Source organism: Populus alba, chromosome 19, assembly GCF_005239225.2.
Source record: "Populus alba chromosome 19, ASM523922v2, whole genome shotgun sequence".
NCBI classification, from domain to species: Eukaryota; Viridiplantae; Streptophyta; class Magnoliopsida; order Malpighiales; family Salicaceae; genus Populus; species Populus alba.
Window position 1 is genome coordinate 9977229 of NC_133302.1, and position 11874 is coordinate 9989102.

Here is an 11874-nt window from a genome sequence, read left to right on the forward strand (position 1 = left end):
AACAAGGTCATTGAGCTTTTTTAGTATAATAATAATAATAATGTTCTTGGTTTTTATGAGTTATAACTTGTAACAAACCCCATTATCTTTTGGTCTGTTGGTGTTAGTTGATATCAAAACCCAATGATTCCTAATGATTTTGGTTGGATGTAATAGCAGATATATATCAGAGCTCAACAAGTCTTGGTGGTTAGTTATTGTGTTCTATTGAATAATCATGATTGAAAAGATAATAGAATATGATGTGCTTATGTGTGAGGGGATAAGGAGATTCTCCAGCGAGAAAATAATGTCTAAAAACTAGTGTATTGTATCTATCTATATTAGTTGTTATTGAAAATTCTAGTGGTAGGATTAAAATAAGGTAACCTACACAAATGTGCAGTGCTAAGGATTTATAATGGGAAAGGCTTGCACAAATGTGTTAGGGACTTCATAACGACCTAACCCATACACAAAAAGATATTCATTATGGATGACAATTTTCTAATTAAGAGTTGAACTCAAGAATGAGTTCCTTTTAATATGAAAAAACTAATGTAGAAACTTTTATTTTTTTAAGAAAATATACATTTTTTTTAGTTAATTTTATATTTTTCTATTTTACATTATTATGCTTTTTTAGTTTAGTTTTCCAACTCAATATTACTAGTATTTTCTAAGCAAAAGATTGCAATAGTTTTGTTTTGCAGAGACATGAATGAATAAAATTTAAGTATTTTAAGAATTATTTATAGTTATGATATTCTTAGCCTTTAATAATATTGATTTATAATAAATTTCGTTATGATTCACTTTAATCCCGTGTCATTTGTACTATCTATATAATCATTTTTTATTTGATGTGTTATTTATTGATCAATTAAACTCTATATTTTACTATTGTAGTTAAATAAAACAAATTGAAGTTGGCTTAAACGTTATTAAACCATTTATTTTATTGATATGTTACGCATAATATTGGTTCATATAATATTGATTAAATTTATATTATGTCACATATAATATTCATTAAATTTATGAAAATATAAATATATAATTATCTTAGAACAAAATAAATTATTGATAACATAGTACCCTAGCTAGTATAATTTGTTATTCATAATATTGAATATGTTTTGTTTTCTAACTTTTACTTGACACATTTTAATCATTTAACAATTTGTCTCCTAATTTTTAATTTTGTTATAAATTTATTAGGCAAGGCTAAATAATATGTTATTAGGACCTAACTCCTAAATATGGATTTCTTGTTTCAAAAAGTGGAAAATACTGTAGATTTGCTTTCCTAAGGAAAGTATATAAATATATAAAATTGGACTGGTTGTCCCTCTCGTCCGCAGGCAGGGACAGGAAGCCTCACCCCCCCTTATCCTGTCATGTTATCACCTCAATACCAACAAATAACATCCCACCTATCTGTCTCCGTCTCTCCCTCTCCCTCTCTCTGTTTAAATTCCAAATCTTTGTCACTAAACAGATAAGAAGGCTCTTCTTTCATGGATTTCTTTATAGAAAAGACACTGAATTGAATTGAATGGTAAAAGAAGCATACAGTAATAATAATTATAGTAGCTAGCGGTAGACTAGTAGCTAAGGGGAGGATGTCTTGTTTACTGCCACAGTTCAAGTGCCAACCAGACTCTTTCTCTATTCAGTTTAGAAATCTCCAACATCACAGCACCAACCATATCCAGCTCTGTGAGTTGCTCTCTTGCATTCTTTTCTTTTTTTCTTTATTGTTTACTCACCAATGCCTTTGTTTCAGTTAGAATTCAAATGGGTTTTGTGCGTTTTTTTTGGTGTTGCCTTTTCTTGATATTTTATCACAACTGCCTTTGTTTTGACAATAGTTGAACTGGGTTTCTCTTTGTTTTTGACCATAAGCAATTTTGAGTGCTTTCGTTTCTATCAGAATTGAAATGGATGTCTTGTTTTGGTTTTGTGTGATTTGAATGCCGTTGAGTAATGGAAGTCTTGGCTTCGATAATAATTTTTGGAAGATTATGTTTTTGTGTTCTTATAGTTGATATCTAATGACAAATGCTTTAATTGATACCAGAACTGAAATGGGTGGGTTTTGGTTCAATGTGTATTTGATGCCAGCAATCGTAGACATTTTTGTTTCCGTAAGAATTGAGGTGGGTTTGTTTTGGTGTTAAGTTGCATGATAGGCATCCTCAATACATGTCTTTGTTTCAAATAGAATTGAGATGGGTGTGTTCTGCTTCTCCATTCCTGATCTTGTGTTTTCACATTATTCCCTGTTTCTAGAATTTGGAAATAGTGTTTTAACTAAACTTACTTTCTATGGTAGATCTGCAGCAAAATTTAAAATATTTACCCAAAGAAAGTGTGATATCTCTAGGTCTAATAAGGATTTGTTTTCCAATCATGATTCTTTTCAATTTGTGATATTTTTCCAAAACAAATTGTTTCCCAAATAGTTTAGTAGTTGATCGAGTGATGTTTGTTGGTGTAATTTAGTTGTTGAGCTCCTAAGGATTTCAAGATATGGGGATTCTTCATTGTGAACTTTCTTCTTATCTCCAATATTGATAACTGCAAGACATATCTTGGACCTTAGGACAATGGATTTTGTTTTGAGGGGTATCCAGTGTTCCTGCTGTGTCAGATCTATATTCAAGAGCTATTGTTCTTCATTGGAACAGATTCCTCTCTCTTGTCAATATGGGCCATTACCATTTCAGGATCCCCCTTCTCTAATAGCAGAACCTTGATTGGAAAGACCAACAAATTCATGCAACTGACCACTTTTACATGGGAAAGTCTAATTTGTTTTTTGCACAAGAAATAGCTAGGCAAACAATGTTTTTTCAAAAGGAAAGCTCAGAGATTAAAAAAAAATCAAGTGCTAGATGGGAACTGGAGGCAAGTTTTGATAAACATTTTCATGTTAAGTTTTTTCTACTGTTGAATTATCTTCTTTAATCTCCTCTATTCTGATTTTAGAATCATCATAACACACTTTAATTACCCTTGACAAGGTTTGATGACTTCATTACAGATTTGTGCTATTTTATTACCTTCCACCTGAAACAAAAAGTATTTGCATTATCGAAGTATCATGTTGTCTGCCACTTCCTTCATAGCTTTCCCATCTAGAGGCTTGCATCTGCTGTTGCTCCTAGGATTAGGTTACTCCCATGTGTTACCCTCATTCAAATTGTCTATTCTTACAACTGCAGGAGCTAATTTTACTTCTCCTCAGAAATCATACAGATGTTTCACTTTATCATGAGGAAACAATTACTAGCAAACAGACAGTCTCTATAAACATTTTAAGTTGAACCATGCCTGCAGAAACCTGTTGCTTTATTCCAGCACAATTTCCGAGTCTCATTTTTCACAGGGACCAGCCATTCATATTTCCCCTTTCTTGTAACTGCTCTCCACAATAACAGTCTTTCTTTTCTACGGTGGAGGAATCTCTTTCATCCAGAACCATAATATTACCTCAACATACCTCTGTTCCAGAGTAACATAGCTTTTGCAATTAAGGAATGGTGATATGGATTTTATTCACTAAAAATCCAGATTAGAAAATCCTATGAATGGTGAAATTGAAACAAATTGTAATTGTATTCCTATGGCCACATGGAATCACCAAATATTTGTAATATAAGTTCATGCTTTGAGAAAACTTAGTGTGCTTGCTGTTTAATTTCCTTGCCGACTGTTATGCAAGTTTATCTAGCATCTATTGGTTATTTTATTATTTAACTTGTTGCAATTGTAGTTTGTATAAGGGTGCTATTACCACTTGTTTGCATAGATGTTCCTGGTTTTAGTTTGATGTTGTTGCTCCATGTAGAATATTGATTCTAGGGTTGTTGTTAAGTTGCTAGCAACTTTTGTTCATGATTACATTCATTTAATAGAGCATAAATTTGTAAAGATTATCTGGAACATAATTATTGAATGAAGTGCAGTCATTGCTAAGACTATATTGGTTTTATGTTTATTTATGATTTGAGGTCATAGAACTTATTATCATTATTTTTGGTCATGATTGCTTTGTGGAAATTAGCAGCAAAGAACGGGGAGCCATTTTGTTTCCGAGCACAATATGCTTTGCCCTCTGCATCACCATCAACATCAACTGCAGTGCTCAATCTGGAGAAATTGAGATTGCCTTCTTTAGAATCTCATTCTGATTCAATCGCTGCAAACAGGCCGTGGACATATATAGGGGGAATTGGTCCACCCAAAGAGGTGAGACTTGCATTATTTGGGATATCACTGCAACTACAGTCCACTAAGTTAGTAGCAAGCTCCCTAGATGCTTTGTTTGTCATATTGCCAATCAAACCACAGTCAAAAAAATTTCTACCATTCATGCAGGGCCTCTCTAATCAGATTTTTAGTTTCTATTAGTTTCATCTCTTTTTCAAGCTATTCATGATCTTCTTCTTCTTTTTATCCTGCTATCTAAGTTACAAAATTGCTTGGCCTAATTATTGAACAATCTTTTTGTATATATGTAGTTTCTGCAGTCTGTTTGTTTCTGATATAATGTGTTAATGATCTGTATTAAATGGTGATGTAATCTATTTTCTGCTTTGATATTTGTGCAGCCACTCTTTGGAACTAGTTTAGCCACTGAAACAGTTATTATAAATGATGAGGCTGTAATTGCTGCAGCTGCTGCTGAAGCAGTTGCTCTTGCAAGAGCTGCTGTCAAGGTTGCGAAAGATGCAGCTGAAATAGCCAAAAATTACTGTTCTGTGAATACAGAAACTAAAATTCCAATTGCATCCACAGCAGATTCCTTTTCTTCAATGTGGTCTCTGCTTACTGGAAAAGAACGAGCTGATATAATTGGAGTTTCCTTCTCAGCTGAAACTGGACTAAGAGAAGAATGTTCGACTCAATACCCTACTGAAGAATCTGAATGTTTCGGACCAACACATGAAGAACTTGCACTTTTGCAGAAACAGCTTTCTGAGAGTATAGTTGTGCGATCAAAGCGCCAAACACAGAGAAAAGCTAAACGTGCAAGAGCAGCGGAAAAGGCTGATGCAAATTTTGTGTTCATGAAGTCCGGTTCTGCTTGCAAGAAAAAGCATGTGCCCGTGCAAGAGGTAGACCAGTCTGATCCATTGCGTTTTTTTAGAGGAGCCAGCACCTCTTCCAGGCTTCTCAGTGCTACCGAAGAAGTGGAGTTGTCAGAAGGAATACAGGTCTGATTTATGAATAACCAATTTTAATGTTATTTAAAGAACACTTCTTTTTTTAAGGGGGTTTGGTTTAAGAATGCTTCTTTGATAAATTCCAGATGTCAACCACTGAAATACATTTTTACAGGAATGAATATTCCTGGTAATTCAGCAATTTATTCTCGCATGTTTTGAGCTTTTTCACCCAAGAGTCCAGTGTAAACTAATATCTGCTAAAGCTTTAAAGGACCTGGTAGAAGGAGGTAAATTATCCTAGATGCACTATAAATGGGAGCTAATTTTGTTAGTTGGTTGTTTGAAATTGAAATAGAAAATTTTTCCCTTGCTATTTTGTGTACCAGACAATGTCTGCCAGCGCATGAGGTTTCTATGATAGGAAGCTTCCAACATGTCTTCCTCGAGTTTTTATGCTATGGGTAACTGGAAAAACTGTTACTTCATTCATAACAAAAGAAGATTACTATTATGTGACCATTTGCGAGGAAGTGGAGACTTAAGTGTTGAAATTTGTATTTTGTATAATCAGAGATAAATAAGGTTATTGCTGCACTTATATATTGCATGTCAATCAGATTTGTGTCTCATATTTTGTTAATGTTCTTCAGGACCTACTAAAACTTGAAAGGATCGAGGAGGAGCTTAAGGAGCGATTTGGAGGCAAGCCCTCCTTTGCACAATGGGCTGCTGCAGCTAGAGTTGATCAGATGACTTTGAGGAAGCGCTTAAACTATGGTGTCCTTTGCAAAGACAAAATGATAAAATCCAACATTCGGCTTGTTATTTCAATTGCCAAAAATTATCAGGGAGCTGGGATGAATCTCCAAGATCTTGTTCAGGTGTGTAAAACACCAAATGGGGTCAGAGGGTTTTCCTGTATGTTCATCACAAAATATTTCTAGATCCCAATACCAGATAACTGCCAATAAGCACAAGCAAGAAAACACAATATGCACCCCAGTCACACTTTTATGATTATAAATACTCGGATTCCTTATAGTTCCTCCTGTCATACTCCAACTACACCATAAGGTTCCAAATAAATAGAATTAATTAATAAAGAGGAAACAAGGAAACTGAAACTTGTAATAATCCTTGGCATCATGCGTGTAATTCCTAAAACTTATTCTTTTACTTATAGGAAGGATGCCGAGGCCTAGCACGTGGCGCAGAGAAGTTTGATGCATCAAAAGGTTTCAAATTCTCAACATATGCTCACTGGTGGATTAGACAGGCAGTACGCAGGTCTCTCTCTGATCAATCTAGGACAATTCGCTTACCTGTAAGTTCTGCTCCAACTCTCAGTTGTCCTTTTGTCTGACTAAGTTTAAACAATTTGCCTTTAGAAAATGTGATCTAAACATGAGGTAGTAGCTGTATGCTTGCTGTGACCGACTCATTTGCTTATGTCAGTACTAAATACATATCTTTTGTTCTAACATTTTTTTTCAATATTTTGTGTTTACAGTTTCACATGGTGGACGCAACTTATAGAGTGAAGGAGGCTAGAAAACAATTGTATAGTGAAAATGGAAGACATCCTGATGATAAAGAAGTTGCAGAGGCAACTGGGCTCTCGATGAAGAGGCTCAGTGCTGTACTACTAACTCCAAAAGCCCCAAGATCTCTTGACCAGAAGATGGGGTTTAACATGGATCTTAAACTTTCGGTCCGTAATATTCTTTCTCAAATGTACTCTTGGCGTTGCAGTTTTTGCTTAAACTTTTGCAGTCATAGTTGCATCTTTCAGCTTGCTTGGTTTGCTGAAAATTTTGTGCATCATATTCCCCAGGAAGTCACTGCAGATCCCGAAGCAGAAACAGCAGAAGATCTGCTAATGAAGGAATTTATGAAAAAGGACCTGGAGAGGGTTCTGGAAAGTCTCAGTCCAAGGGAGAATCAGGTCATCAGATGGAGATTTGGTATGGAGGACGGAAGGATGAAAACATTGCAGGAGATTGGGGAGTTGATGGGTGTCAGCAGAGAAAGAATCCGGCAAATTGAGCTGAGCGCATTTCGAAAGCTAAAGAACAAGAATAGAACCAAACAGTTGAGGCAGTATTTGGTTTCATAAATCACATCATTCATGAATTGGTTTGCCGAAGAACCTCGCAACCTGCCTAGGGATCCAAAGGGCCTGTCTTTCATGTATATTTATTTCTTAATTTTTCTTCAGCAATTGAAATTTTATGTTTCAGGATCTTAGAAAGAAGTTGTGCAGAGAAGCAAATCATTTTCTTGAGTGTTTTTTTTTTTACAGTGCACAAAAGGCAAGCTGATTGAAAATGTTTTTCAAAAGTGTGTTTTTCCCATTTTTCTTTTTTAAATATCGGCTAGCTTTCTCATATTAGCATCTCTGTAGCCAAGCCCATCAAGCCCATCAGGAAATTTAAACTTCTTTTATGCTCCGTTTGTTTGCAGGAAAGTTGTTTTTTTTTTTTAAAGTGAATTCCGGGGAAAGTGAATTCCGGGAAAGTATTTTTCGATGTTTGGCAGTGTTATGGAAAATGAACTGGAAAACACTTTCCAGTGTTTGTTTGTGTTATGGAAAATGAACTGTAAAATAATTTATTAATGAATTAATTTTTTTTCAAGTTTATCTAATATATATAAAATATTAAATATAAATATTTAATCACTTACAATAAAAAAAATGAAATCTAAAAAGTATAATGATGAATTTTTTTTATTATTATATTCTATATTCATACATAGCTTATTTTATAAAATATAACTATATATGTCATATCATATTATATAGAAATAAGCCTGTGAAATATTTTTTAAGTAAAACGTATTAATATATTTTTTTCAATTTTAAAAGCTTAAAATAAGTTTTTTTTTCATATGAAGAAAACCAAATTAGTTTATGGTAAGAGTTATATATTTGGGTTTTTTTTTTTTGGTATGAAGAATTTTTTAAAAGATAAATACATACAAAAATATTTTGATGGGTTTTTTGGATAAATATTTTTTTTTTTACGGGTAAAGGCAATTATCCCTTTAATATATATCAAATAATCATTAATAAGAAATAAATATAAATACCTAACATCAAACATAGTCATGCATAAATATTACGTTTCGATCTCATATACATACATATTAATTCAAATTACAAACATAAACATGCTAGACCGAATTAAACAAGCAAACATACTTGTCAAATAACCAACATAGTCTGAACCCAAATTTTCAACATATTCAAACCATCTTAGCAAGCAGGCCTGTAGTAGTGTTGGTTCACAAAATTCTGAACCCAAATTTTCCTCAAATTAGCATTTTTTGCCATAAATGCTTTTGCCAACATTTCATTTTGGACCAAATGATCAAATGCATCCCCAAGAGTGATCTCATCAAAGCCTTCAACTTTCATCACTTCCGCATACAACGCATTAACATCAAGTTGATTTTTGCTGAGACTTTGAATTGCAAATGCTACATCTCCAATCTGTTTAGACAACTTTTCAACACCATCATCTTCATACATGCGATTTCTCTTCCTATATTGCCTCTTTTGTGTACTAGAGGAAGATGTCTCTTTTCCCTTTGAAGTTTCTTCATATTCACCTTCATTTTCAATTGAAATTGATTGATCTTCAATGTTCTCTTCCAAGTTGACATCAGCATATGATTTGGCATAATTTCCGGTTGCCATGTCTTTTCCAACAACAATTGTCATTGCCTCATACATATCAAGTTTTTTGTTGAGAAACTTGTCATGATTGGGGTGTGCCTGTTCACAAAGTTTAGAATATGCAATTTTTTAGTTCATTGTATAGCATTTTAGAAACAAAAGTACATATAAAAATTACAAAGAGTATAATATTTATCATACCTTTACTTCTTCATCATATACATCTTTCGAAACTGTAATCATCTTCAAACAATCATCCCAGCCAAAGCCACTTTTATTTTTAAGTTTGGTTATTATTCCCCATTCTTTTTTCACAGTCTTTAGATGATTGTCCACATGCTTAGGCTCGCATTGGATGTTGAATTTTTGATTGATTTCTGTAGCCACCTTAACAAAAGATTCTGCTTTAAAGGTCGAAGAAGGTTTGCCTCCTTTAAGTGTCTCCTCAGCTAATATCTCAAGTAACATGTGAGACATTGGTTTCGACCATGTGAAGTGCTTGCCCTTGCATTTTTCATTCTGCGTGGAACTCATTTCTACAAAAAAGAAATTATAAATTTATACAAAATAAAATCATACAATATTTAGATTTAATAAATTTCATATAAAAACTACAATTAATAATTAAAAGAGAAATTATAAAAAGTCAACATCTACTCCAAACACATAACAAATATAATACAAACTCAAGCAACACATAATAAAAACAAACACATATAATTAACACTCAATTACTAGTTTCTTTGAGTGTTATAATCATTCCACATGGTTGAGGCAATCATTTCTCTTTTTGTTATCCACTCCCTATTCTCTTCCCTTTCCTCCCGTTGACTTAAGTTGATTGTTCGTCTAATTGGTTCATTATCCGAACATACTTTTTCCATAAGAAAGTCATAAGGATCAACCCTCATTATGTGATTATGAATAATACAACATGCAAGCACAACATCTACTTGTGTTTCATAAGACCAAAAAGATTTTCCATCGATTGATCTAAAACGACTCTTCAAAATACCAAACCCTCGCTCAATAACGGTTCTAAATGAAGAGTGTCGAAGATTAAATAGCTCCTTTTCATTTTATTATGAACGTTCTGTAAACTCATTCAAGTGATATCGAACTCCACAAAAAGGAGAAATGATTCCTTTTCGAATATCGTAACCAGCATCACCAAGATAATATTTCCCTACAAAAATTAAAAAAAAAAACCTATTACTATCTTTATGTAATAAGACATTTTATATGTTTATTGCATATAATACATATTTTATTACATACCTTCTGGAATTTTTAGACCATTAGATCTTGATAATGCATCACCTAAAACCCGTGAATCATGGGCACTTCCTTCCCAGCCAGCTAAAACATATATAAACTTCAAATCAAAAGTTATAGCTGCTAAAACATTTTGTGTTGTTCCTTCTTTTCGACCTCGAAACTTTCCTTGAATCTCAACAGGAACATTTGCAGGAACATGGGTACCATCAATTGCTCCCACATAATCCTATATAAACATGAAAAAATAATTTATAACATTTTCTTCTGAATGTAATTAATTAATTCATAAAAATATTGGTATTGTTTTCATACCTTAAAATAAGGATAGAATCTTCTATTATTCATTATCTCTGCTGGAACTGTATCCTCTGGTTCTTTAATAAAGTGTTTGTATAACTTAAGAATTGCTTTTAAAACAATTCTAAAGTAACGATGGATAGTTTCAACAGACCTATAGTATATACCACTAATAACCCAAAATCTTTGGTTTTGGCCTACAATTTATAAGAACACAATTACTTGCTCCCTAATAGACACATTTTGAGTTGATCGTAATAGGTTATGATTTGTGAGAACATCACACAATCTATATAAGACAACAGGTTTCATACGAATTTGTTCAACGCAATGTCGAACACCTCGGTTCAAAAGGCTGTCAATATAGAATAAAGTTGAGCAAATGCATTTATACGTGGTTCTCTTGGTATATAAATTCTATTTATTTCTTCTTCAATAATAGCTATCCCTGTAGCTATCACAGTTACAGTTGCTCTCATGCATGCTGCGTTAATTATCTTACTATCCATAACATGAAATTGAAGTTTTCTGATAACAAAACCTAAAAATATAGGGAAATAAATATTAAAACAAGCATATAAAATACTTACACAATCACTACAATAAATTATGCTCAAAGAAGCTAACAAACAATGTTTATTATTATGTTATAATTCTCCTTATTAATGTAACATGTATTTAAATATCCTATTTCACACGGTAATGGTATAATTATTCACAATAATAATATGACCATATATAATTAAGGTAGTCATTTCACATGATTACATAACAATAAGTAGATTTATATCATTCATATGAATATAGAAATATATAAATCACCAAGTTATAAAAAATTAACAGCAAGCTTTAAACTTATTTAAAACCTTGCTTATTAACTCTCGCACAAACACATCACATTCTCTGCTAAACTCTCATCATCTCTTTCATTTCACATTTTCACTTCCCCTGACTTCACATTTTCATTTCACATTATACAAAGACGCAGACGCAGCCTTTAAATTTCCTTCCCATTCACATTTTCATTTCATTTTCATTTCACAAGAAACAAAACACGCAGAGGCCAAATTTCCTTCACCTGACTTCACAAGCTTGACGCAGCCTTCAAATTTCCTTCCCATTCACATTTTCATTTCATTTTCATTTCACAAGAAACAAACACGCAGAGGCCAAATTTTCTTCCCCTGACTTCACAAGCTTATAATTCCATTCCCCTTTCCCATTCCCCCTCCTTCACGGTCAAATTTCCTCTCGGTCAATTCCCCTGTTCCCTCACCCCCTCCCTCTCAGTCGATCGATTCCCCTATTCCCTGCCCTCTCCCTCTCGGTCGATCTATCGGTTTCCCCGTGTTCCCTTTCTGTTTCTCTCGTCATTTGTGCACAAAGAAGAAAAAATTCAAGACAGAAGCAAGACAAAGATGAAAGATTGAAGGGGCAACATGGCTCCTCCTTCCCAGTTCTCCT

The 11874-nt window shown here is 33.4% G+C and overlaps 2 protein-coding genes across 3 annotated transcripts; one reads left to right on the plus strand and one right to left on the minus strand.

The window, feature by feature from the left end:
• Positions 1 to 1330: 1330 nt before the first annotated feature.
• Positions 1331 to 7440, plus strand: LOC118032432 (RNA polymerase sigma factor sigB). 2 transcript variants are annotated; one of them, XM_035037145.2, is made up of 7 exons: positions 1331 to 1701; positions 4052 to 4236; positions 4599 to 5204; positions 5807 to 6037; positions 6340 to 6480; positions 6667 to 6867; positions 6991 to 7440. In XM_035037145.2, exons 1-7 carry the CDS (start codon positions 1605 to 1607, stop codon positions 7270 to 7272), a joined length of 1743 nt encoding a protein of 580 aa, XP_034893036.1. In that variant the 5' UTR covers positions 1331 to 1604; the 3' UTR covers positions 7273 to 7440. The 2 variants fall into 2 exon arrangements, with proteins under 2 accessions (XP_034893036.1, XP_034893037.1); XM_035037146.2 differs by having other exon boundaries at positions 4055 to 4236.
• Positions 7441 to 8383: 943 nt separating this feature from the next.
• On the minus strand, positions 8384 to 9327 carry LOC140955015 (uncharacterized). The gene is made up of 2 exons (XM_073406490.1): positions 9037 to 9327; positions 8384 to 8934 (listed from the first exon to the last, which is right to left on the minus strand). The coding sequence occupies exons 1-2, from the start codon at positions 9310 to 9312 to the stop codon at positions 8413 to 8415; spliced, it is 798 nt and encodes a 265-aa protein (XP_073262591.1). The 5' UTR covers positions 9313 to 9327; the 3' UTR covers positions 8384 to 8412.
• Positions 9328 to 11874: the final 2547 nt, after the last annotated feature.

What these genes read in the sequence shown, in the direction of transcription:
- LOC118032432 (XM_035037145.2), top strand. Translation starts at nt 1,605, where the DNA reads ATGTCTTGTTTACTGCCACAGTTCAAGTGCCAACCAGACTCTTTCTCT. An exon ending in GAATTGGTCCACCCAAAGAG is followed by an intron (nt 4,237 to 4,598) that starts GTGAGACTTGCA and finishes ATATTTGTGCAG; the next exon opens with CCACTCTTTGGAACTAGTTT. An exon ending in ATCTCCAAGATCTTGTTCAG is followed by an intron (nt 6,038 to 6,339) that starts GTGTGTAAAACA and finishes TTTTACTTATAG; the next exon opens with GAAGGATGCCGAGGCCTAGC.
- LOC140955015 (XM_073406490.1), bottom strand. Translation starts at nt 9,312, where the DNA reads ATGTCTCACATGTTACTTGAGATATTAGCTGAGGAGACACTTAAAGGA. An exon ending in TATATGATGAAGAAGTAAAG is followed by an intron (nt 8,935 to 9,036) that starts GTATGATAAATA and finishes CTTTGTGAACAG; the next exon opens with GCACACCCCAATCATGACAA.